This window comes from Leuresthes tenuis, unplaced genomic scaffold, assembly GCF_036924035.1.
Source record: "Leuresthes tenuis unplaced genomic scaffold, fLeuTen1.0.hap1 SCAF_1, whole genome shotgun sequence".
In the NCBI taxonomy this organism is placed as follows: Eukaryota; Metazoa; Chordata; class Actinopteri; order Atheriniformes; family Atherinopsidae; genus Leuresthes; species Leuresthes tenuis.
The window spans coordinates 20,445,987-20,473,161 of record NW_027325355.1 but is presented as its reverse complement, the minus strand read 5'-3'; the positions used below and the strand labels follow the sequence as shown (position 1 = coordinate 20,473,161).

The 27,175-nt window shown below is 42.2% G+C and overlaps 1 protein-coding gene across 2 annotated transcripts in view; it reads left to right on the top strand.

The window, feature by feature from the left end:
- The window catches only part of nrp2a (neuropilin 2a), a 58,028-nt gene extending 31,332 nt beyond the window's left edge, over nucleotides 1-26,696 (top strand). Inside the window, exons 8-18 of one of the 2 annotated variants that reach the window (XM_072363800.1) lie at nucleotides 3,212-3,356; nucleotides 4,954-5,129; nucleotides 5,406-5,585; nucleotides 5,678-5,822; nucleotides 11,776-11,856; nucleotides 11,977-12,081; nucleotides 16,537-16,802; nucleotides 17,414-17,510; nucleotides 19,041-19,073; nucleotides 24,077-24,139; nucleotides 24,418-26,696. In XM_072363800.1, the coding sequence (XP_072219901.1) occupies nucleotides 3,212-3,356; nucleotides 4,954-5,129; nucleotides 5,406-5,585; nucleotides 5,678-5,822; nucleotides 11,776-11,856; nucleotides 11,977-12,081; nucleotides 16,537-16,802; nucleotides 17,414-17,510; nucleotides 19,041-19,073; nucleotides 24,077-24,139; nucleotides 24,418-24,722 (1,596 nt within the window). In that variant the 3' untranslated portion in view covers nucleotides 24,723-26,696. Of the gene's footprint in view, nucleotides 1-3,211; nucleotides 3,357-4,953; nucleotides 5,130-5,405; nucleotides 5,586-5,677; nucleotides 5,823-11,775; nucleotides 11,857-11,976; nucleotides 12,082-16,536; nucleotides 16,803-17,413; nucleotides 17,511-19,040; nucleotides 19,074-20,897; nucleotides 23,511-24,076; nucleotides 24,140-24,417 lie in introns of those variants that run through there. The other variant, XM_072363872.1, reaches the window with a different exon arrangement.
- Nucleotides 26,697-27,175: the final 479 nt, after the last annotated feature.

Below are 27,175 nucleotides of genomic sequence, written 5' to 3'. Positions count from 1 at the left end.
TTTTCACTGCATTTGGCAGTCTAGAAGGTTGGGTCCGCAGAAATGGTGTTGACTAGACCACACACCCACCTTTCTTGGTGACCTCGTTCTCAAAGGGGTCATCAATAGTTAAATACCCAAGGTACACAAACATGTCTGACCATTGCTTGCTGATGTGTGTGTGTGTGTAATGGGGTCTTCGTTATAATTTCATGACTCTCCACATGACGAGACATAACATGACAAGATTAATTATTCAGCCTACCTCCGTGAGGGGCGGGGTTCTGAAAAACACAAGCAAAAAAAATGCCAGTTGTCAGGCAGATTACAGTGGTGGCCCTAACAACAGACTGGCAACTGTCCTCACGCCACCCCTCTGCTTCCTCACCACACATGCACAGATGCACCCTTACAAAGCAACATTTGACCTCAAATAGTCTTTCAAGCTGCCCTCCTCATTCCTAACTGGTCAAAAAGTAACCATATTATCAACAAGTTAGTCAATGACCAACCATCTGCTTCCTAATGCCATTAACCTTTAACCTCAGAAGTAACGGGTCAGGAGTAAGATGAGCGACCTTTCAGGTATCCGGACAATAGAGTGGAGGAAGTGGAGGGGACGGAGGAGCCTGGGAGCAAAATTACAACATCTCAACTGTCTTTGTTTCTCTCTCTTCTGCCTCTCCTAAATTTGCTCTATCTCTTCATAAAAAAACACAAAGAGCCTCTCCAGAGCTGATTCCTACAGAACAACTTGTTCTTTGTGTGAGACTGATGTTGGCCATATTCCCTGCTTTTATCCAGATATGACAACAAAAGAAAAAGCAGTTGGCAGCATTGTAATGCACCAGCTTATGGCCTTTTAGTGAGGGAAGGCACTTTGAATGATATTATAACAAGGTATTTCTGGGAGACTAAAGTAGTGCTTTGTACACATTTTTCAAACTTCCCACTTTTGAAATTGAACTGTTTATTAACCTAAACGTACTATTGTTTTCTTGATTTTGTACATCATCTTTGTTCACTACATGATTTCTTTCAATAGAGCGACATGTAAGCAAAAGTTAAGTTAGAATTTTGGTGCTTGGGTAGTTTATTTGGAAACATTGGACCCTCTGTTGTTGATATTTGAATCATGCTGCTTATCCCATCATGTTTTTCCAGAGAGCTTTAAGCATTTCCAGTAATTCACTTCAAAATTGAGGAAATTCCAATGAATTTGGCTGTATTGCCTTGTTAAGAGATAAATACTCTTCCTGTTCCAATGATGAATCTTTTCGTTGTTCTTACTCGTCACCACTCCCTGCCTTAGATTCCACATTCCTCCGTCCATGTCCCTAAGTTCTATCCTCTGCCCTGCATTCAACCTTTGCTTTCTGCACGTCCTTTCTCCAACCCGCCTCCACTCTTCTCTTCATCTGGTTTTAACTATTCTTCTGAGGGCACCATCCTCCCTGCAGTCATTTTCTGTTTTCTGTCTTTTCCGTCTTTTCTTCCCCGCTCCTCTTTGTTACACAGTTGGAATATCTGGGAGTGGTAACGATGGGTTGCCTGTATGTGAGGGCAGATCTTTCGTCACACACTTGTCTTTGTGGAAGCATGCGTGGGTGTTTATATAACCCCCATAAGAGCCCACATCTACTGGTTTGCCTCTTAGGTAAACAGCTGCCTATCCTCAATCCAACAGCAGATACAGCAGCGATAGCCCCGCTTATCTGTTCAAACACTCACACTGCTTTGTATTACCAGTGTCAGCTCCACTTGATTAAATCAGGCCATGCCCAAAATCAAATAAAACCCCTTGAGTAGGATTTTGAAGCCATATCACTCATGTTCCCCCTGGTTATGGAATTTCTGGAAATATAATTTTGGGAGTTATGGGAATTTTACAAATGGGTCACTTTACATCAATATGTCTTTGTATTATTTTAAACTACTTTTTACTTAAAATCATGATAAAATATCATCAAAAAAAGTAAACACAACCAAATTTTCAGGCTGTGTAAGCATGCTAGTGTTTGATCATCTCATATGTGGATTAGAGTAAAAAAAAATCATGTAGTAACCTATTTTAGAAATGATGCCTTTAATCTTTAATTCAGCTGCTTGTAGCTGTTGTCTCTCCATCTTTCCATTGTGTGTCGAGGCTGTGATCCTGTGTGTTTTGCTGATATATTAACAGCAGCTCCCCTATCAGCCACCACGGTCAACCACAAACAGCATGAATGACACTTAACAGTCATTCAGTCGGTTAAAAGAAGCTTCCTTTGCTTATCTGTGTGTGTTTGGAGGATGTGTGTTTGTGTGGGTTTCCTGTGGTTTCCTGTGTCTGTGTGGTTTCAGTTAGTAGCCACCAACAAGAGGAAGAAAAGCACACAGGGGTGAAGGAGTAGGTGTGGAGAGATATCAACTGTGCAGTCTTAGAGGAGGAATTTCAGAAGAAAATAGAATTGTGAAATGAAGGGATTCAGATGATGCGGTGAGAACAGACACAGAGCTGAGGAAACAGGATGTGGAAAAGGAAGGAAAGAGGTGGAAGTTATTCATAATTACCAACTGAGAGTTAGGGTTTTGGTGACACTGCCTCATAAAGGAAAGATTGAGCCAAGCCATCCGTTGTTGTTGACCATCACAGGTCACTTTTCCGCCCAAAACAGGAAGAAACTTGACCACCCTGGTTACATTTGCCCGCTGACCTAGCTGCACAGCCCTGTCGCTTAAAAGCAAATGGAAGGAAGGGAGTGTTCAAGGAGAAGAAGTGAATGTTGATGCTTTTAGGTGGACGCCCTAGGAAATTTCAGTCGCATCCTGCCCACCTGGGGAGACTTCCTGCGTCTGACGGCTAATCGTGTTCAGTCGTGTCAGGTCATGTCTCCCACAGCTTCCTATGGCCACCAGCATGTTGAGTTAGCAGCATGTTTATGTATGTGTGTGAGCAAGGAGGTGAAAAAGAGAAAACGCCATCCTTCATTGGGCTTTCCCAGCCTCCCAGTGCTGAACCCCTGACCTCAGAACACATCGACAGCTGGGTTGGTGTCATTGGATCCATGTTTGGGTTGTCTGTGCTTTGTCCGGCCTGCCACTGTGTGTGTGAAGCCAAGCAAAACTGTGCACAGTGGGAGGGTGTTAAAGCAAGAGATGTATATGTGTGTGTGTGTATTGACTATAAGGAAGTACATCTTCCTCTGACAGTAACAAACCAATGTCTGTCTATTTATCTCTGTTTTCTCAGATCTTCCACGCTAACATCGATCCAGCTGAAGTGGTTCTGAACCGCATTCCACAGCCAGTGTTGGCCCGTTTCGTGCGTATCCGACCACAGACATGGAAGAACGGCATTGCCCTCCGCTTTGAGCTTTACGGATGCCAGATTACAGGTTTGATTTTTCAAACCTCTTCTGCAAAATCAAAGTCAAATTGCCATTGTCATCCTGCTTTATATTTATATAGAACAAAGATCATCTGTTGCACTTGGGTGAATATATAATTTGCTTTAAAAAAAATCAGCTTTTACAACATTTAACTTTCTAAACCATAAAAGACAGGATCTCACCCAAACATTGGCAAACATACACATGCATTTAGACTCTCCACCACAGTCTCCTTGTATTTCTTAAATATAGCGACCCTCAGGATAATTAAAGGAAAGTTTTACTCTGTTCTTCCTTCCAGAGGCATCACCAGTGTCATTTTAATCTTCCAGTGCTCCTCTGCTTCTTCTCCATACTCACTTTCCATCTGTAACTCCCTCAACACCCCCCCCACCCCGATTTTTTTCCTCTCATGGTTTTGGAAACTTCTTTTGATGCCTCCTCTTTGCTCTGTGAGCTCCTCCATGTCGAGAAACGAGTACTGCTCAATCATTCATGGCTCCCTGTTCACTCTTACATCAGAAACTGTGATTCAATTCAGCTTCAACAGCTGCTATTGAAATAACCATTAACTCCTACAGCTCAGGTACAACTGCACACAGACGGTTTCTAAATATAGCAGATGGCCTCAACAGTGGGTGCTCCTTTTGAAATGTACACAGACACCACCCACTGGCACATAGACACACATATATCTGCACTTTTTATTCATTATTTACATCTCCTGCTTTTGTAGTGACATAACAACATGAAACTTTGATCTGTGTACTCTTCAAACGTCAGTACAACTAACATCTCCCCTACTCCCTTCCTCCTCACCCTTCCTCTCTCTGTTCCTCCAGCATCACCAGTCTTTCACAGCTCCTACATCCATCCCTCCTTCTCCTGCTGTCTCTATAGGTGTCTCATTTCCACAGTTTTTGCTCCTTCTCCCAGTTTCCCTAAGCCATCAGCTCCAGCTTCAGCTCTCCTTTTCTTGCTTTTTTAAACTCTTTCCACTCTCTACTTCCTTACCTCCCAGCTCCTTGTATCATACCTTCCTTATCCCCTTAATCCTCATTTCTCTCCCTCACATTCTCTCTTACCAATGTATTTTCAACACCACTTACCCATCTGCATCTGAATGATTCTCATTTCCAAGTGCTTTGACGTGTACATGGAACCTTCTCTCGGCTGTTGAATGCAGATAATAAATGTGCTGTTTAGTGGACAGGAAAAAAATAAGGAAACAATGAAGTGAACATTAAAAGACACTTGAATATCAGTGTGAGATGGAAAGTGCATGGATGGAAAGCAGCAGCAGCAGACTTAACATGTGCTTTTATCTGACTAATGGCAGTCTAATTGCACATTAAACATGAAGCTGTAGTGCTGTGTTACACATTTTTTTCTCCCGCCCACCTCAGTCTCTCATCCTTCATCCTCTCCTATTTTCTCCTGTCTGAACTCTTAAAGCTTAGTGGCCAGAAGTGCAATCCTGCAGCAAAACTTAACAGCTCCCTGGTGGGAATATGTGTAACAGCAGTTTAGGTCGTTGCTCAAACGTCTCAATCAGCCCTCCCAAAGTGAAGTAATCTCTACCCCTTTCTGTCTTCCACTCCAGATGCTCCATGTTCAGACCTGCAGGGCCTGCTGTCCGGCCTGCTGCCCGATGCCCAGATCTCAGCCTCATCTACCCGGGACATGGTCTGGAATCCCGGGACTGTCCGTCTTGTGGCTAGTCGTTCCGGCTGGTTCCCAGCCCCTGCACAGCCCCTGGCTGGAGAGGAGTGGCTGCAGGTGCAAATGGCTTTTAGTTCTAGTTATTGTACATTTTGTCTGACAAATAATATTTATGCCTTCTGACCGCATTGCAAATTTTTCACAATTACATTTTTATCTTTATATATGCAAGAGTTGCCAACTTTTAGTTCTGGCTTCTACATATTGCTATTCCAGCTGCCAGAAAGAGACAAGCTTAAACAAGATGCACTGCTGCAATAGAAGCAAAACTATGTGTTGTTTTGTATGATGTACAGTAATTACCACCCAATTATTAAAACATAATCTCTCCAGGTGGACCTCGGTGTGCCTAAGACAGTGCGTGGCGTCATTACTCAGGGAGCGCGAGGAGGAGACGCAGGAAGTGGAGCGACTACAGACAACCGGGCTTTTGTTAGAAAGTACAAAGTGGCATACAGCCTAGATACAAAAGACTGGAACTTCATCATGGACAGCAAGACTAGCCTACCCAAGGTGGGTGAAGAAGGCAAAGAAATTAAAGAACATTATCCACTTACGTATGTAATAAAAGTTCATTAACCAATGCAATGGTGTATTTTGTACAGATCTTTGAGGGGAACACACACTATGACACCCCAGAGCTCCGTCATTTCGAGGAGACAGTGGCTCAGTACATCAGGCTGTATCCTGAAAGGTGGTCCCCAGCAGGGATTGGGATGAGAGTGGAGATACTGGGATGCGACCTTCCAGGTAGGACATTCAGCCGTTGTGTGTGTGACAGGGAATCTTTTACATGATCATTTGCTGCCTGCAGTATTCCGGGCTGAATTATTTGTCCCACACTGTAATGAATTCAAGTAATCCAACCAGAACTGAATGGACCTCGAGGAAGGTGGCTCAAAAGGAAAGTGAGCTCACATTAGATATGCATGAGAGTCATTAGAGTCTGCCAGAGGTGAAAAGAGACCGGCTTATCTGAGAAAGTAGAAGTGATAGCACAGCGTTTTTTTATTCCCTTCTGATATTGTTTCACCTGGAAGATTTGAGTTAGACTCTCTGTCAGTTTATTCAAGCAATATGATCGGCAGGGAGTGGACAGGGTTCGTTTTACAAGAATGCATCCCCAGAGAGTGAGAACACTAGTTTGTTCACTTTCCAGCATGGTCTGTTACCCAGATGTGCTTTTGTGCTGGATCATATACAAACACACACTCTCATTGGCACTCGAACACACATGGCCTGTCACTGTTTACCACTCCCTCTGTGCCTGAACAGGATGGCTGGCCCGTATAGCTCAACACGCTCAGCACTTATACAAGGACTGATTTTGACACAGATTTACCAAACAACGTACAGAAAAACAAATATGTACTTGTGTGCTCTCCAGACTCTTACAGCGGGGCTACTGCTGGAGATGCAAGTCAGACAATGGTTTTCATTAAGGTGATTTATGTGCATTTGAGTCTTTTCTTTAGAGCCAATGATGTGCACTGATCTCCAGCTAAATGAAATATCAGGAATATTACATTTTCATCATCTCGTTTATCAGCTGTTCAGGCAGTGGGCACACACATGCTTTAATGGAAGCGTGCGGAGAGATGCAAAGATGCGTAAGCCATAGAATTGCTTGGTCTGCATTTCTGCATAATGATCATTATGATAGTCAAAAGACAGAAAAAGCAATAAAATGGCGCAGTCATTTCTCTTGGAGTTTACTACACCTAGTCTCTGGGCGTTTTTAACCCCCCTAAAGTCTTGCGAAACAGTGTGTTTTACATCAGCTGCTGATTAACAAACAACAGCGCACCAGCAAGTTAAACAATTAACACTATCCACAAAGATGCAGACTAAATTAAAAAATCAGAGAATACCACTTTCCTAGAGAAGGAAATGTAGCACACAAAGCTATTCTTAACAGTCACACATTGTTCACACACCACCAAAACTCAGCAGGAATAATGGACTACTGCTGACATCCTGTAAATCATTCATTTCCCCTTCAACTCAAACTATTCACTCTGTCTTCAGCAATGTCTTCACTGATCTTATATATATGATTTAGACTGATAAAACAGAGATATTTTTCCACCTAGATCTTGCCTCGTGCTGTTTTAACAGCCGCAGCTACTACAGTGAGGCAGAATAAGGTCTCTCCTCATCCCTACACATAGTGCATTTCTCTCTTTTCCCACCCTGAGGCCCAATGCGTGGGTCTGTAAATGTTTTTGTTCTTTTTTCGTTACCATGCCTCCTCTTATTTCCTCTCCTCCCCTCCTCCCCTGTTACTCATCACTTGCACCTCTTTTCCACGCTCACCGCCGTTGGTCCTGGCTCCTTCTGTTTCCCCCTGTTCCTGTGCAGCTACCTCACACACAGTGCTTCTGTCGTGACAGGTTTTTTTAGACTCCGTACTCCGAGAGTGAAATATTTATGAGCTCAGGCGGGGAATTTTAGAGATCTGTAAAGAATATGGTATATCATCTCAGCCTCTTTCCAGGTAGAATCATTTTAGTCTTGAATAGCAGAGCTCACACACACACACACTCATACAGCTATAATTTAAACTTCAGGTGTCTCAGCCTCACACTGTATTTCAGCTTAATTCAAAATCCCACTTAATGCAGCTGAGCTCACTATGAAATGATGATAGATTTTACGCAGTTATCACAGTTGGGTCCTTATAATTGGGCCTGTTTGCACAAGCTCTTTATGTGTGGTGGCCGTGAGGTGCAAAATATGAGAACATTGAACAGCACATAGCAACAAGACCAAAAACATGAAAACATTTCAAAAGCGACAGCAACAAAACTAAACACAAATAAATGGTGGCTGTATTTTAAAGCAGACTTAGTGGCTTAGCAAGGAATCTCCAGGTGTAAGTCTGAGTTTTTAGTGTCATAAAGCCAGTTCATGTCTTACTGGGGTGTATCACCATGGCAACTTATGCTGGAAACCCAACCTGCTCTGTTTTAAAATGAGAGATAAACACAAGTAAAAGCACTACCTCGCGATCAGTCAGTTCTCTTAGAAAATGACAAATTGAGGTATAGACAGTGCATGTCTTTCATCTCTCTAAAAATTACATTGTTCCATTCAACTTTCACTGAGAAGCATCTTCAGAGAGATAGCAGCAGAGGTGAATGCTTATGTGGTGTGGCTTAAAACCGTGACTGATTACTCTACTGCATGTACTTGTTAGCTTTTAAAGAATTAAAACTAATGTTTCGCCTTTTCTTTATTGAAATCCCTTAACTGTAGCTATCTGTAGCATACGCCCACCAAACTTTATCACTTTATATCTATATGGTGATGATAATACCCACAACTATTAAAAAATAATTTAAATAAATTTAAACTCACAGGACAACACTTTTCATTTAACATTTTAAAGGCTCAATTACAAAAAAAATGACCTGTCATTTACATCAGCCCCACTGATTGTTTGTCTATTTTGTTCTTTAAGGCTGAAACTTTCTCACATTACCTGCAGCTCATTCATTTGATAAAATTCACGTTTATAAATGTCAAATCTTCTTGTGCTTTAATGTAATAATAATGAACTTGTGATTTTCTGTTTGTTTGGTTTTTTTGTTTGTTTTAATCATAGTTCCTTTTTGCTCTGGCTGTACTTGTGTTACTTCCAGCCTTTTGTTGATTTTGCAGATAAATTCTCATATTAGTTAAAGATTATAGTTTGTTATTTTTGTGAGAAATGCACAGCTCCAGATCAATGCCAACACAACCGTTCTTACATGACTGCACACGTATTCGTATTCAGAAAACCTGGACTGACTGACAGAGTTGATAACCAGCATTCAGATATCACTTAGCAGACTCTCTATAAGATTATTTAGGTGAGATAACTTGAAGATATTCCAAACATTAGGGTGACTCACCAGAAAATGAATGTACCGTAAGTCAGTTTAATGTCCACTGAAAGAAAACAACACACTATGTGTACAGTATATGTGCATGGCCAAACCTTGATCTGAGCACTTAACTCCACCCAGAATAATATCAAACTTGTCTTTCTCATCCTGTTCTACTGCAGTGTGTGTGTGTGTGTCACATCCATTTATCAGTGTGTGAGTATGCCTGGTCCTGCCAGGGAAAGATTTACAGAAAGGCTTTCTACATAATTGAAGATTTTTTTCTCTTCTCTGACATATTGCTGAGTCAGATTCTCCTGATGTGAGCAATGTTTTTCTATCACGGAGCGTTAGCCCTCTACACTCCTGTGTGAGTGTGTGAGTTTTTGGAGTGTGTTGGAAAAAAATAATCTATCTGTAAGCATGCATGCTTACATGTACGTGACCATGCATCTGCATTATCAATGTCAGAGCTCCCCTGAGTCCAGCTCTAAGTGTTGGTGCCTCATCCCTCGCATGATGATGACTTGTATCATCACCTGCAGCAGCAGACACATTATGTAAGACAATGCTCTGCTGCAGAGGGACTTTTCCTGCATTACAAGGCCCTCCGTTCCACAGCAAGGGCCTGCTTGTGCATACTTCCTCACACACATCAAGGACAGAGCTCAGAGCAAGGTAGGCAGGTCACATACGTTATCACACATTCTCTCTCTGTCCACACAAATGCACCAGTCAGTCGCTTTCCCATTGCCCCGCCCCCTCCGACACTCCTGTCACACCCTGGAAAGGTCAGCACATTTACACCATGACAGGACCTGACCTTTGAAAGCACAGAGTACTCGGGATCTGGGGAGAATTTTAATGGACTAGACTGTGTGTTTTGTGTTTACGGGTTTAGTTTTACGTACAGGAGGGAGTGCTTGTGCCCAGGTAATATGCAGACTCTTGGTTTATTTCAACACCCAGTCCCAAGATTGATTTAGAGGACTCAAACGGGACGCAAACAGGAAGAGTGAACGCAAAAGACAGAATGCAGAGGAGAAGCTTAGAGGGAAATGGATATGCTTTTGAAAGTCAGTAGGAAGATGGGTTTGACGAAGAGGACTGCTTTCCTTGCCTTACCTTCCCAGTGAGCCGACAGCGATAAGAGTCTCATTAGGTCGTTAATGACTGGCATAAAGGACATGACATTAACGCTGGGTTAATGTCAGAAGCAGTCGCCAGCTGTGGCTGAGCCTTTCATCTCTGCCATTTCTCCAGCTGGGGCACCGTTGCACTCATTTCCACAGGAAGTTCTTGTACGCAGATCAGTTGTGTATCTCATTGTGTTTTCTGCCCTTATTGCTTCTTACAACTTTAAATGGTAATGGTGGTCATGAGGAAACAAGAAAATTCACAGTCGGAGGCTGGAGTAGTGGCACTAGCAGGCATTCAGCATTGTAAAAATCAGTGTGACTCTATTTCCTCTTTGATGTTTATGTACTGGTTGTGTTTCTTTTCAAATCGTCTCACATGAGATCATCAGGCATCCAAGCCTCAGAGTTGTTTGGATTGACTTAAGTGAGACAAGCCAGGGAAAGCCAACAAAGGAATATGAAACATGATAACCTTAAGAATGTGCTTTGACGTAAATGTAAAATGAGTGAAGTATGTTTCTAGTTAAGTGAAAGTGACAAAAAAACAAGTCACTATGTAAATATGTTGCTAATGACTTCATGCGATGGTCAAACACGCAGATACTGAAGGAGAAAACAGCTCACACGCTTTGTTTGCATGATAAACTCTGATCTTTGTTTTAGACTTGACCCAAACTTCTGTGTAAACTCCCACAACACACCAGGGTTGATCCATCTGCTTCCAATAACACTCCCGCTTCACATTCCAACTGCAGCCTGCTCAACATGTGTCCATTTGTGCACGCGTGAGATGTGTTTTAATGAGCAAACAGTGGCCTTATTTATGTCTTTGTGTGCTGCATTTCTGAAGTTGTGCTTCAATCGATGTTAACAGCACAGAGAAAATCCTATGTATCACTTTGTGTTTGCTTTCCTCTCTTCCAAGTGCACGTGAGTTATGGAGAGAGGGAGATGCTCACACACACAATAACTCAAATGTGCACAAGACAACAGAGTGTAGGATGAAGTGTGTGTGTGTTGGGGCCTCCTTGACAGCCAGTGAGTGGTCTCAGAGTGTGATCATCCTGTCCAAGGTCGAGGGGAGTTTGTTAGACACATCCATCCATCAGCCTTAGCGTCAGGCGTCTTATGTATGCGCGCGTGCATGTGTTTGTGTATCAACGTTGCAAGAGTGCCTGCACATATGTGTGTCTGCACATTTTAGCCAGTATGTGTCTCAGACAGATACTGACGCCTTAAGCTCACAGACACAACATGACGGAGGTCCTCCTGGGTGTTCTGGGGCAGTCTGTGCCTTCCTCCGTCTGTCTCTGACAGGAGACAAGATTTAGCTTTGAGATGAACTCAAAGTTTTAGCATGAGTTTAAATTTACCCATATCTGGTTACTTAAACAGCACTTTCCGGAGTAAATCCAATATCAAGTTGTCTTGGTGAATCACAAGTGGAGCCCATACAACTGAGAGTTTGCGTTTACGTTTGTTTGTTCAATGGAATAAACAGAATAGAGAGTTATAATTAAAGCCACCATTCTTCATTTCTCTCTGGTACTTTCTGCCCTTTGTGAGCTTATTATATTCTCTCCTCTGTGTAGCCCACCAAGGGAGAAATTCCGCAGAAACAATCTCTTTTCCATGTCTGATGATTGCTTCATAAAACCACCGTTGACCTGGCTTTTGTTATGTGTGCTTCTGTAGAAATCAGCACCCCTGCAACCACCGTTACACCAACTCTACCTCCTGACATTGAAATCACCACCGTCCCCATTACAACTACAGGTAAGGCAAGAAACCACTTAGTAAAGTTTTCATTAGGAAGTTGGAGTAATAAAGATGAAAGCTTTTGATGCTTTGCTCATCCGTTATGACAGTGATTTCTCATCCCTCTCTGCTCTACAGTGGCTGCCTCTCCTCAATCAGACAGCGTGTGTGACTTTGAGAAAGGCCTGTGTGGGTGGACACACGACCCTAACGCCCCACTGCTCTGGTCTCTACGACGCAACGGTGAGTCTCCTCAGTAGACGTTTGAGGGTTCTATCTTACTCACTCAGGGCTGGAACTCTGATTTCAAATATTCATGAAATGAAGCTGAAGGTGGTCCCAACCAAATATCCACACAACAAAACATCAAAATTCAGCAATGATGAACAATTTAATAAGAATATGATAACTGTAATTGGTAATAATTTAAATACCTTTTTGAAAAGTGTGTTACTCCTCCCAGTGAACATCTTCCATCCATCCATCCATTTTATATACCCGCTTAATCCATCAGTCGGGTCGCGGGGGGGCTGGAGCCTATCCCAGCGGTCATTGGGCGAGAGGCGGGGTACACCCTGGACAGGTCGCCAGTCCATCACAGGGCCACACAGAGACAAACCCAACAAGCAACCACACACACGCTCATTTCTAAGGACAATTTAGAGACACCAGTTAATCTAACATGCATGTTTTTGGACAGTGGGAGGAAGCCGGAGTACCTGGGGAGAACATGCCAGTGAACATCTTTTACCAGAAAATACATTTAAGAGAATTCATGGGCCTTTTTAAGTAGATGTGCAGAATTTATTTAAAAAAGACATTTTTGCAGACTATTATAAGACAACTTAACATTTAGATATATCTCATATTTCACCAAAACTGGAGTAAGAAAATATAAAACTTTGTCTGGGGATCATCCACCAGACCTTCTTAATATTTGAGCCTCTTTTGAGCTTCACAGCCAGCACTGACAGCTTATTCTTTACATTGATTCATACAGGCACTCTAATTAAAACATCCTGGTAGCACACACCATATTGATTTTGATAGTTATGACATTTTATATCAACCATCACATACAGTAATATTATTGCTTTCTGTGGACTGCATCTTGCAGTGCAACATGAGAAAAACCCTAACACTTGTCCAAGTTCTAGAAATGATTTTGACAAGTGTTTTTTGCAGCCTGCGAATGTCAGGTCAACAAAAGTTTGCACAAAACCAGTAAAGACAGGGCAATAAAGCAGAATGTGTAAAGTGGTAGATTTTTTATGTCAGTATGTACAGAATATGCAAAAAAAAAAACTCTTGGAAACATGCACAAACACAGAATTTTAAATCAAACAAACTCTATGGAGGTCAGGATTTTAAATGCATCATTTTCTACAATGTTTAATAAAAACTATCCAAACTCTATTACCACATTGAATGATTAATGTTGACATCATTTTACTTTTTAAATTATTCAGATTTCTGTAGTGCCCATTCATTCTCTCTGTAATTTGCTCAAATTTGTTACACAAAAACAGTCTCACTATGAATATTCATCAGGTTAGCTAACTAAATGAGTAGTCTCTGAAGACATCACTATCACTGTTGTTTGTTTTTCACCTCGCCTGTGTCCCCTCTTGTTATTTACACCCCTATACTTCCTGACTAGTTAGCTCAATCACTCAATTTTACTTCAGTGAGGTCAGGTTTAGGAGTTAATTAATACAGAAAAACATAGCATTTCAAAATGTGTGTTGGTGTTTGATGATTTTCTGAGAGTTTTAATATATGCTGCTGCAGGGAGAATTTTATCTGGAGAAAATTGCACAAATGCCCCAAGTTGATCAACTTCAGCAGGTCTAGACAAGACGGTTTCCTACAATTAAATTGAGTTATTATCTCTTTATTGTGTCCATTTTCAATTTTATTCAAATAATTCCTTGAATTGAAACTGGTCTAATTGAGCAGCAACATTGTTTGCCAGGCGTGCTGCTGCTTTTTAAATGAATGAGAATGAAAATTAAACGAGGGAATCAGAGAAAAGATATATATGCGTATATATATACATGTATATGCGCGTCTGTGTGTGTGTAAAACTGTGTGACACTCACTCACCACTGTGTGTCAGAAAGTCTCAGCAGGAAGAGGTTAAGACCCAGTAGCTTCAATTAAGTTCAGTGCAGGAGATTCCAAAGACGGGCAGTTATTCCCAGCTGTCCTCTCCTGCCCTTCTATTACCTCAGGCACATCCCACATGATGCTGTGTAGACTCCCATCTACTTAGATTCTCCTTGAAGAAATAATTATTCGTTTTTGCTTTATACATACCCACAGATCAAAAGTGCAGCTTTTGGCATGTTATTAAAAGCTACAGAAGAGGTTCCCTGCTGGGCTCTGGGAGGATTTTTGTAGCACTGTTTAGATTTTTTTTTTTATAGGCAGGTTATAGGATTGTTATCCAAACCTTATTTTAGACTTCACTGGTTTTGAGAAAATCTCCATGAAAGATACAGAATTTGTGCAGCTGGAGATGATTAAACAAAGAGGTTCAAACATGCCCCCCTTTTTTGTCAAATCTGTGATGTGACCTGGGTCGTATTCAGCAGGACATTAGATCTCACAGCAAAGGAGGAAATGCTCCTGAAGCCTGACCTATTTAGGTCATAACCGTCTTTGACACAAGCTTCAAAGCAGCTTCTTTCATCACAGGCAGATTGGAAAAGGGTTGCTTAGAATTAGTAAGTCTGCATCTTTTTTTGCATCAAGTATCATTTCCAGCCATTTTTGACAAGCTATACTAGCCTTTGATTTTCCTGCAGGTGTCAAAGGTCAGAAATCCCAGCCGGCAAAGGGTCATTATTTCACTACGATCAAGTCACTGTTCAATCCTCTAGAGTTCCTTTTTCCCATGTGACCCAGATGTCACAAACTCCTGACCCCTTGACCCCAGTCATGAAACTAATAATAAATCTAGAATTAACCACCCAGGACTGTTATATTGATAAACCCAGCTAGTAAATACATGATAACCAGGCTTCATAGATTGAATCATTGTCTCGCTTCCTGCTGCTGGAGAACACTGTGAAATAGATTAATAATGCTCTGCTGTGCAGCGTTCAGGAAGGCAGCTTCGATTATGAACTGTGCGGCGAACAAGAAGCACAACAATGGGGGGTTCACTGTAAGATGCCATGCTTCAACGCGAGGCAAAGACGATGGAAGAGACTCTAAAAAGAGAGATGAAATGCTTTATGGAGTCCTAAATATGTTTCAATTGCACATCTTCTCTAGATGCAGACACAGTTTGTACACCCCCCTCTAATATGCTGTCAAGTGGAGGAAGGAAGAGTGCACAGTGACACACATTCATTCCAGGGTTGCGGAGGGCCAAGGGACATACTGTCACACTCACACTGTCTAAAGTGTCACACACAGGCAACACTGGGTATATGGCAAGCAGAGGGGGCCTGTCAAATCAAAGACAGATTTGTCCCCCCAGATACTGCTTGTGTGATGTGCTGGAAAAGCTCCATGCACAGTAACACACTCACACACCAAAAGGTTATCTGTCCAGTCACTCAATAACCTGAGCATGTCTGCACTAAAACATCCAATCTTATTAGTTGATGCTGTGCGGTGCTTTGAACAACAAACTCAACCAGACACGTTACACATATTCTCTCATATACTTGTTTGCTCCCTGTTATGTTTTTGACTGCACAACAGAAAGGCACAAAGTTCATACAAGACTTATATACCTACAGTTGTTCACGTTAAAGCAGGTGATTTAATGTGCAGATTGTTGACACTGAACATTTTCCCACAGGGTCCACTTAAGAAATTCTCCACCAAACGCTTCTCTGAGTCACTTCTCACACAGTCACATGGAGGTTTATGGAAGTTGGTTCACTTGTTTCTCACAATGGGATTCATGTCGGCATCCAATTTGTAAACTAAACATCCTCTGGTACAAACAAATGGAGTGGCGTGCGTTTTGTTGGATTTTTCCGTTGCTTAAGTCATATACCTGTAGGGGAATGAAGAGAAATGGTCCCCGAGGGTCTTGGCTGGGGTTCTGGTAATACTCTATGTACGAATGAGGCTCTCACCGGACCTATTCTTCTGTGTGTTTATATTTGTCATATCCCTATTGTTTGGTGTGACCATTGTGCAGAGGGGGATCCCATTCCTGTTAACAACTGGTGATTAGTTCTTGTTTAAGAGCCATGTTGGAAATGTCATACTGTGTGAAAACACAGTCTGCATGTGAATGGTTATGATTTATGGTGATAATTGTGTGACTGAATGTCACATTTGTGCCATACAAACTTATTTCAGCAACGTGGTTATGACAAGTCTGCACAACCTGTCAGATTTCCTATTTTTTTATTGCTCTAGGGCTGAAGGGAAAACCCATTAAATTAGACTCATTTTTTCACTTTCATTTGACTGCAGAAACTGTTCGATTCAAGGTTAAAACGAAGCTCAGCTCATTTGCAGAATGTTTTGGAACATAAAAACAGCTTGGTTTCATATTGTAGATGTGAAAGTCACAAATATATCACATCTAGATTTAATTTAATTCTCTTCTTTTTAGATAGAAGAGTGGCTGAAAGAGTATGTTCTGACTTTTACTGCCATTTTGTAAATTTGCACACATTTCAGCAAATTAAACTTGCCTAATTTCAACGTCTCACTTCCCTTCAGAGCTCAATAGCTACCTGTACATGGACGCAAGCCTGAAGACAGAGCAGCAGCGAGCTCGACTTGTGAGCCCTGTGGTGGCTGCCGACACTGGACCTGTGTGCCTCCTCTTCTCCTACCAGCTATGGGGGGAGGCCCAAGGCCAACTGAGGGTCCTGGTGCGGGATGCCCACAATGAGGAGACCATCCTGTGGACACTGAAAGATGATCAAAGCAATGTCTGGAAGGAAGGTCGCACCATCCTGCCACGCTCTCCTAAAGACTTCCAGGTAGTAATATATCCACTTTTTTTTAGATTTATACCTGAAAAAGCAGCTAAGTGATTAGATTTGTAGCTCATATCAGTGATTTGAAAGTGTGTCTGCTTAATAAATGGGCATCTGGGTCCTACCTTTTGTACTACGTTTAGTACACTCGCCATAGAACAGAAGCATGTCTTTAATATCTTCATCAGAACAGGCTGAAGGGAATATTCATCATCTTCCTGCAAGCATTAGATTTAAACTCTGTGTCAGTTTAGACAAGGTCTCCTCAAATAGAAGCTAAAGTGCTCCATATTGTCTCCACTGGCAGTGTGATTGTTTGGGGGTTTGCTGTGCATTTGTCAGAGACATCAAAAGTAGTTCCCATTCTCATAAAATAGTAAACTGAAGTTGCTTGCAGAGAATTAGAGGATGATTGCAAACATTGAGTGCAACTTTGAAAAGCATATTAACTTTTTATCCTCTCTCCTCCTACTTGTCCCCATTCTCCATTTGCTCCCCCTCTCCCCCATTCCCAATTCCCTTCATCCTGTCTGCGTCTTCCTCTTCCTCTGTCTTACTTTTTTCAACTTTTACCTCCTCCTCCTTCTCTCCATACTTCGTGTTGGCTGCGATAGGTCGTGATGGAGGGTTTCTTTGTGCACGGCACCAAAGGACACATCTGGATAGACAACATTCACATGAGCTCGAGCTCTCCTCTGACAGAATGTACACGTAAGTTGCATACAATTTTTTTTGTTCCTGCTCCAGTTTGCCAAAATCTTTTTCACTTGGAAAATGTTTGGAAAAAAACAATCAATCATGTTCTAACACACTCATTTTGGCCCACCAGCACCCTCTCATCCTCTGTCTACATCCATCGCCTCATCGTCGCACCTTCCGTCAATCTGCCATTTCTGCTGTCTCACTTGCACCTCCTCCACTTTTAGGAAATTTGATAGATCCCCACACGACAATCCATGCCATCCCAGTTTTAGAGACAGTCTCTCCTTCGAATAGCCTACTGAATGCAGAGATGAAAGGAGGAGGGAGAGGGAGGGACAGCGTTTACTCTTCCACCAAAAAAAAAAAGAAAAGAAGAATAGAAGAACTAGGCCATAAATGCCTCATGGGCTCCACCGATGCTAATCTATGTTTCATTAGATTTCTTCCTCTTTTCTCCTTCTATCTCTAATGCGCTCACTCTTGCGTCGTATTTGTAAACAGAGCTTTTCCTGAGCCGTCAAAGGGAATTACTAGATAGGCTGTTTCCCCCACACAAGCTCCTTGGTGCCTGGCATGAGCCAAGCACCAGCCTAGCCGCCTTAATCTGGCCCAAGCAGGGGCTTCTGAGAGGGTTTTAAACAGATCAGAGACCGAGCTGTACGTTCAGAGCCAAGAAACGGCCTTCGTCACTTCTAACTGACTTCTAGTGAGCTGCGCCACTGGACCACAGTATGATTGAAGAAAAGTGTGTGTGTCCTTCTGCTTTTCTGTGCTTTTTTTTTTTTTGCCTTTTCTATCTGTTATTTCTCTGTTTCTGTGTGTGTCATGAGAGTCCTGAGAGAGTCTAAGCTGCACAGCAGCTTGGAAGGCAGACATGACAGCCCAGCCCCCTCCTGCCTCCATGCTGCTGTGTTTCCTCCTTCTTCCCCTCACTCTCCCTCCTCACCACTCCCAGAGAATGCTGGGATGTTTCTTATCGTGCAACACAGTTGAGTTTTTCACAGTGCGTCGGCGTTCCCGCCAAAAGGCACCAGTTCCCAAGTTGGTTTCCCTCTCAATTTCTTTTTAAACCCCTTCCCCACCCCAACATGCAGACACACACTGTACACTATCAAACAGTCTGAGATACACACACAGCAGTTCTTTGTGTTTGCATTCCAGGCAGTCAAAGTGAAGGTTCTGCTCTGTGCGTTTACAGCCAGCCAGAACCTCCCAGGCCGCTCCAGTTTCACTGGACGCCGCCGATAAACAACTTTGGGAACACACACACACATATATAGCCTGCATGCTGTGACCACAACTGTTCTCAAACTCAGATAATGTATGAAACTGCATTCTTGCAAAGGAGCCCTGTAAATGTCATTATTCATGTGAGAAATCTGAGGAATTAATTTCTTTAGCAGAAGTTTGATAGTCTTATGACATTTGTGTGACATTTGTCTGACTTTTCCTTCATATTAAAAGTTATCTAACGGTTCTCTCACTCTGTCTTCTTGTTCCTGTCTGTCTCTGCCTGAATCTGTCTTGCTGTCCTCGCAGAACCCATTGCAGCGTTTTCTCCTGAAAATCCAGGTGAGTTTGACTTTGATGTCATTTCTTATTTGGTCTTGCCTCCTGCCCCATTGTTATGCAGTAGCCTGGGGGTTTTGCTTGGATGTCTCAACTGTAAAAAAGAGATTAGCCTGAAAAATTCACTGACAACTTCATTGACAAAACTGAGTATGAATCTGCAGGAGCTGATTACACTAATAAAGCTACTTTCATTTTTATCATCTGCAGCATGTAGACATCCCCAAACAAATACTAAACCCTTACTAAAATCCAAAAGCCTAAAACTGCCAACATAGAAAATTCTAATCAAGTTGGAAAGTAGGTTATTTCACTAAATAGTGGGTGTACTTTAGTTTCAGTGGAAACATATTAGTCGCATTAGTCATATTAAACCCTGTGTGCTAGGCAAGCTAAATCAAGCACACCTTATGGAGTCAAATATTTGAAAAGAGCTCCATATTCTAACTTCTAGGCTGCTTGGCACAGCCTGGATAGATTTAAATAACTGTCTACCTCATAAAAAATATCTACTGCATCCTAGTGGGACTGTATAAGATTGATGTTAGTGTTTTGGCATCTCATAATACCTTCCAATGAGATAAGACCTTGGCGGTTCCAGCACGAATGTGATGTGTGTGCATTTCTTCGGCTTTCCTTCTTCTCTGCCTTCAAATACACACTTGATAAACATGCACAAGCGCACGAGTTAATATCGCCACACACAGCAGTTTCCCCAGTGAAAGACAATCAGATGAAGTGACTGAGCAGCATTGAGCATGGGTGTCTCGCCCTCTTCTCCCTAACTTGGCTCTGTCTAATGAGTGTGTGCAGTGTGAAGTAGCAGGACACGCACCATTTCCCTCTGTAATTATGTGACATGGTCCAGAAATCTGGATGTTTTGAGCTCTGGTTCACTGTCCCTAGTTCAACGTGACATTCCACATCCTCACATCAAGTTTGGAACATACATGTGGCCTCTGTTTTTGTTTTTTTTATTGTGTCTTTTGGGTTTTGTTTTAGCATACTTGGACAGAAGTGTAAAAGCCTCTTGGATGCTGATTGGTTTTTTGAAGAGAAAACATTTGGGAAGGGGGTTCACGCCAGGGGCAGCAGCGTAGAGGATCTGTGGAGATAGTCTCCTAGGAGACAGCGCTTGGCTTGAGAAGGAGAGGACTGGCCAGGAGGCTGACGTCTGAAAAAAAAAAAGAGGAATTATGAAAAAACAAGATCAGAGAACAGGATAAATTATGTACTCAGAACAAATTTGCCAACTTCAGCCAGCTCGAAAACAAATTGTGATCCTATATCAGCTCAGAGAGAGCTCTGGGACATTGGATTCCCATTTGGTGTCCGATTGATTCTTGCATGGCTCCGAGACGGTAACAGAGGGCTGTTTGTGACATCCTGTGCCAGTGTGAATCAGGAAGAGGAAGCTCCATAATTCAATGTGTGTGAGTGCTTGTATAACTAATTGTTTTGACTTTAGTTTCACACCAAGTAATTCCATTGGAGCTTCGAAAAAGTTTAATGCATTGCATTTCATTGGACCAACTATTGGACTGATTTCCAACCAAATCTCTTGATGATCTTGGTGTGAAAAGTCGTCCACAAACTGCAACCAGTGCTACATGACAGATATGGATGCTTTTTTTCTTCCGTTTTGGCCTTGGAAATTTATTTTATTTTTTGCAACTGGCCTGCTTGTGCATGCTCATGTGAGGTGCACGCCTGCTGTTCGTTTGATAAAGACAATCGGGATAGGAATTAGCAAATTAAATGCAGAAAATAAACAAGTGCCACTCCTCTCTTTTCCCGTTGGCCAATCACTTTGTATCTCTCCACCAGGGGGAGGCGTTCCGGTGCCTCCCTTACCCATCCACTGGTATTACATTATGGCCGCTGGAGGCGCCCTCCTTCTCCTGGCAGTGACCATCTTGGTCAGAGCTTTCTGTTGCTGTCGACAACACCTGGCCAGCAAGAAGAGCCAGCTGTCAGTGGCCTATCACAGCTCTTCGCAGTGCTTCCAGTATTCAAACTGGTCCACCAGTATGGCTACCCCTGGGGTGGAGCCAGTCCTGACAGTGCGGTTGGACAGCCGGGACCGACACCGTACCCTCTGCTAAAGAGAAGCACTTAGCAATTGCACCTATTTGGCAGACATGGATGCCCACTTGTGATGTCGATGGCAGTTCGAGTCATGATGGTGCAACAATGACACAACATCCACTCGACGAGCCCTCCCTCCTTTAGTTTACAGCTGCAGTGGCGAAGATGACACGAAGTGGAAATTTGCAAAGAAACTCTGTGGCCTCTATCCGTGCCTCCAATGGACATAGTTTCAGTTGTTTTCTTCTCAGTTTCATTAAGGAGCTCGCTCTTGACATTTCACACTATACTGCTCCTGATGACAGGAATGAAGTCTGAGTAACTTATTTTTCTGAACAGCTTGATTCGGACCATTGAGTGCCGTCTGGCTCCTCATAACCCGATGCTCCTCCTGGAATGACCCCAGCATGGACATACACAAAGACATGTGTGGGCTGGGAGGAGGGGGGTGTGAGGTCGAGCTGGTTCTGCTGCGAGAGCCAGCTAGAGCTGCCAAACCACAAGGCTAAAACAAGACCCCAGAGACATGAGGAGCTCTGCAGCTCTGAGAGTGAGAGGAGAAAACTGTTTGGCTGAGAGGCATTCAGTGTGCAGTAGCTGTGGAAATGATCTGGCAAGCCTCAGAAAATAATGCGGTGGTGCCTCTGTAATAAGAACACAGGATAGCTACAATATGAGTTGTGCCAATAGTGAAGGTGTTGCAACAGAGGAGAAAAAAATGTCTCCATTATCCTTTTCAACTTAGCATGTGCACATTTAAAAACAACGGAATGCAAATCCATCATACTTAAATCCCTGCATCACAAATGGAGATAACCAGCTCATTTGATTGAGTGTCTCGTCCTCTCCTGATAAAGGCATCAGTCAGTGATGGATGCAGCCGTCTTCAGTGTTTAGTGTTTCATCTTGATTCTCTGCTGTAATAAAGCACGTTGCTCCACTCCCATTTATGCTTCATACCACCCACTCCAGTTGTTCCTCTTGTCTTTGAGCTGCCCAGATGAAAGCCATGCCGAGCCGAGCCCTGTCGTGTTTTCTGTGTGAATATGTGCTTGTTGTTTTTAGAGTTGTAAATAGACACAGCTGTCTGCCATCACCATTTCTTCCTTGATTTATACTCCTACAAATCCCACAATGCCGCTGGACCAGCTGGAAGCCATAAGGGAAGTGTTTTGTTGTATATGCGCACCCTTGAGAGGGATCCAAGATTACATGAAAACCAGAGCAGAGCTCCAGTTATTGATACTGTTTTTTCTTTATTACCATTAGATGAGGGCAGCAAAAAAACAAACAAAGGAAATTCACTTTTACTCAATATTAACATATCAGACATCTAAAGTATTTTCTCACAAAAAGCTCACTGAAAAAGACAAATTGGCAGTGATTTATCTCCACTCATTGCTTCAGAGTTGGTGAGATTTGACTCAAGCTCAGCTGGTTTGAATGAAATTGAGGTCTTCACTCTGTGGCTTAACGGGGCATTGCTTTCTGACTCTGTCACAGCTGCAAAAATCCATCACCTGCTACCCCACAGCTCAGCAGAATGCACCTCAATTTGTTGACACAATTACAAAGCTGCACTTTTCTCTCCAGAGTGAAAAAAGTGTTTTTTTGGCACAGTCTCGCTCAGTGCTTTTAAATCAACTTGGGGAGGGGGATTTGGACACCCTACTTGATCCATTTCGACACCATTAGGCACAAAACCTCTAATAGTTGTAATTAGTTAATGGACAGATAACATTTATTAAGGCTGCGGTAAGCACTTTTCACTCCCAGCTACCGCGCCTGTATCGCCCAATACACTGCCAACTTCTGTTGCCCTGGAAACAGTATTAATAATGCCATTGGCCATCAAAGACCTCCAGATCCAGACATGTGCCTGGCCAAGCAGTTACTCCCTCTCCTGACTGCTAGCCAAGAGCAGCAAACACACACTCACACACAAAGACTTCAATTAAAAAGAAAACTCACGTAAAAGTAAAAGTACACTCAAGCTATTGGGCTCTGCTTCAGTACTGCAGCCGTTGCTACTTTTACCCCATTTCTAGTTTTCTCATTCAGACACTGACATGTTTATTTTCAGTACACATCACATGCCACTTCACAAAAAGCAAGACCGCCACAAGCACTACTTAGATGCTGACATGTTACTTTTACTTTTTTCTTTAATCATCACATATACGACTCTTAAACTTGACAGAAATTACTTTGACGGTGATATTGTGTTATGCATTTGTATTTACACAGAATGAGCAGTCTTATACTATCAGTATCTAATGTGATGACTGTGTGTTGACAGGAATGTATCTTAATGAACTTTCTCTATTAATAAAGTAATATTTTTCTATTTCAAAGCCCGTGTGTATGTGTCTGGTGTTTGATCTGTAAACTTTAAAAAAAAAAAAGCTTGCATGAATAAAACTAGAATAGAATATTAAATATTCAATTCAATTAATATTTGTGTCATACTGCAAGTTCAAGCTGTCATAGTTGAGTTTAGTTCGCATACGAAAGGCACTGAAGTCAAATTTTAAACTTGAAAAAGCTTGGAGAGCACATCCTCCAACTTTGGTGTCCTTTTCTGCAGTTTTAAAGAAAACAAACCAGATCTGTACCAAAATCTGATTGGTTCTTCCTTAATCCATTAATACTTCTCTAATATGTTTCATGGCATTTGGCTTGTTTTTTGTTTTGTTTTTTGTAATCTGCCAAAAATAAAACTGACTGCAACTATCGCATGCCTCCGCTTCGATTCCATCTTGGTGGAAGAATAAAACAATCTGACAGATGTTGCAAATATGTTGCATCGTGAATGATAAATAGAGGATGTGTTTCCATCCAACTTTCAAGCCATGTTTTGGTGCATTTTTGTGTGCTTGCTGCTAAAAGTCATCCTGTCTTATGTTCCTCTTTGACAGCTAAGAGACCCAATGAATTTGGAGATGGGCGACTTTTCAGTAGCAGAGATCCTCTAGGTGGAGGTAAGGCAGAATGAACTTAAAACATACACACACACATATGTATATATAGTATATATAATCAATATATATATATATATATATATATAAAAGCATGAAGTACTTTACTTCAGGCTAATTTATGTAAGACAATCTCACACTCAAGAACTTGAAACTTGAATCCTGTTCGTTGTGAGAGTCAGTGCTCATCTTTACATGATTCACTTCTATACAGCTGTATACAGCCACCACTTGCCTGTCATTAAATTAACTTCTCTTGTCTGCTTCCCTTCCTGTCTCAGGTCTGCAGTTCCCTGAGTGGAATACAGCATCTCCATCATCCGAACCGCCAGTGACACGTGTCTCAGAAAAGGACAACTCGTGGTTATACACCCTGGACCCCATCCTGGTTACAATCATTGTCATGAGCTCCCTTGGCGTCCTATTGGGGGCGGTTTGTGCCGGCCTCCTCCTGTACTGCACCTGCTCCTACAGCGGCCTGTCGTCACGTTCCTCCACTACTCTGGAGAACTACAACTTTGAACTGTACGATGGCCTCAAGCACAAAGTTAAACTCAACCAACAGCGCTGCTGCACTGAGGCGTGAGAGGCACTGGGCAAGATATACAGCCATTTTGTGAAAAACTCTCACTATTCTCTCCATTTCCACCACTTCACTTTAGTGTCAGCTGACTTCCTCTGTGGTGCAGGTCACAATCAGAACTTACATGGAAAATGTGGCACCGTCCAATATTGGAAATGCTTGCGGTAAAGGAACCAATGAACGAGAGACTTGGGTTACCGCTATTGACTGCTCCATTGCAGCGATGTTAGGCCTCAAAAAAGTAAATATCAACACATATCAATTACAGATTCCTGGTCCACCAAAAGAGAACTGTTTATAAATGCATCATAGATTTGTCTAGTTTTGAAACTGGATGCTGTAAAGTACACTGACAGAGAGCCAGACACATTGTGTTGGAAAGGTGGTAGGTTAGGAACGTGCTTAGAAAGCGTATTTTTTGATCACATGTGAACACAGTGGCCTAGAACTTAGCTCCTTTGTGTGGCCCTTTGGCTCTTTTGTTCCATCATAGACTCTGCCACCTATCAGCCTCAGTTATCCCCTTAGTTCCTGACAGTCTGTGGTATTTTTAGTCACTGACGTCCCTTGAGTTTCTGCTCAATCACTCTTTCTGTTTAATGTTTTCTTTCGGGCCTGTTGCCAGTCTGATGGATGATAAGTTGGAAAAAAGAGGTGAAGAAAGTATATATATATATATATATATATATATATATATATATATATATATATGCGTGTTTAGGAGGGCGGGGGGCATTTTAACACATTCTTCAAATGACAGAGAGATGTTAATGTTAGATTTAGTTGTCGGAGACTGTTGTTGCTGGTTCCTGTCAAAGAGAAGGTCATGTTTACATTGCGGTAAATGGTAAAAGGTCAAGGAGCTTTGGGTGGTGCAACCTATGGATTGCTGGTTAAGGGCAGAGACTGAACCACTGAAGGAAGAGAAGCAAAGAGAGAATGAGAGAGACCATGACTGGCTGAGCACTAAAATCCCCTGTCTCTCTCACAGGGGTGATGTTCTCTCTGTGCTTTCAAATAAAACAAAAAGAAGAAGAAGAAAAAGGAAACACAGCTCCCCTCAATCCACTGATTGTGTGCCCGGACACAAAACAAGCCTTAAAAGCAAAGTGTTTGTGAAAATGTTGAAAACGCAACGTCTAGGTGGCACTGAGACATTTCACATGTGGACCTCAAAAGCCATGATTTTAAGGACCTACTCCATCCTCTCCCACATAACATCACATCACCCCCATCTCAAATTATTGGCTAAATGTGGCCTATTTTGTGGTATTTTTTTTTATGTTGATTTTTAATGTTGACTCTTTAATGGCAAGGCAAGCTTTTTGTTGTTGTTGTTTTTGTGTTTTTTGTTATTCTAAGAAAGTTTTGAACCAGTCAGAAAGGGCCTGGCATGCTCTGAATGGACTCATAAGCCATGAGTAGGAGAGAGTGAGTGGAAAGATCTCAGAGTTCCCTCCCACGCACATGAACATCCAAACACTTCAGTTGTATATACTGATGTATATACAGAACATTAGTATGTCTCCTTCTCAGAAACACAAGAAACTTTGGACACACACACACACACACATACACACTGAACCCGCTCTGACTTAAAAATGAAATCCCATGGATTCACTACGCACATACACTCAACGTCTCATCCCATTCACCCTCACCACACTCGCTGTCTTCTCTCCTCTGAGGCCCACATCTATGGACCCCACTGACTCTCTTCAAAGTGCCTTGGAGCCTCGGGATCCAGCTTGCCTTTGGAGCCAGTATCAGATACAGTAATTAACTCTGACTGTGACAGTCACAGCACCCCCTTCTGTCTGGGAGGACCAAACAAACTTAAGAGGACAGGATCCCCCTTTTCGCACTGCTAGGACTGCTGTTGTTGTTGTTTTAAAGGGGTCTTTGTACAGAAATGCTCTTTTTATTATTGTTATTATAATTATTGTTATGATTATTTAATAAAGGATTTATACCATACTTAGCAAGGCACTGCTCAATTTTTTTTCACTTTTGGTACAAAAGCAAAGCAGACTGACACAAAGTTTTTAGGATTAGTAACACTCCTGCAATAATTGCGGGCACAACTAGATTCTTCCTAATCAATTACCCACAAGTTAAGTTGGAGACTAGGTGCCTGACTTTGAATTTTAATCACAAAAAGTATTCATACAGGAAAACCAACACACACAATGTTTTGGCCGTCTTTCTCTGTAACATACACATGCATAATGCTGTGTTGTTAGCTTGCTCCACTTGGCCTCTAATCTCCCCATGATGTCCCATTAGTCTGGACCTCTGGTGGCCCTCATTTAGGAGCTCCAACATCAAAGCTTTGAAGTGCCCGTCATTTCAGCCACACACACACATACAGTACACATGCAATTACTCTGCTTCTCTTTTATACAGCTTCCTTGGTCCCCCACACACGGTTCCATTTAACCACATAAGCTTTCTTC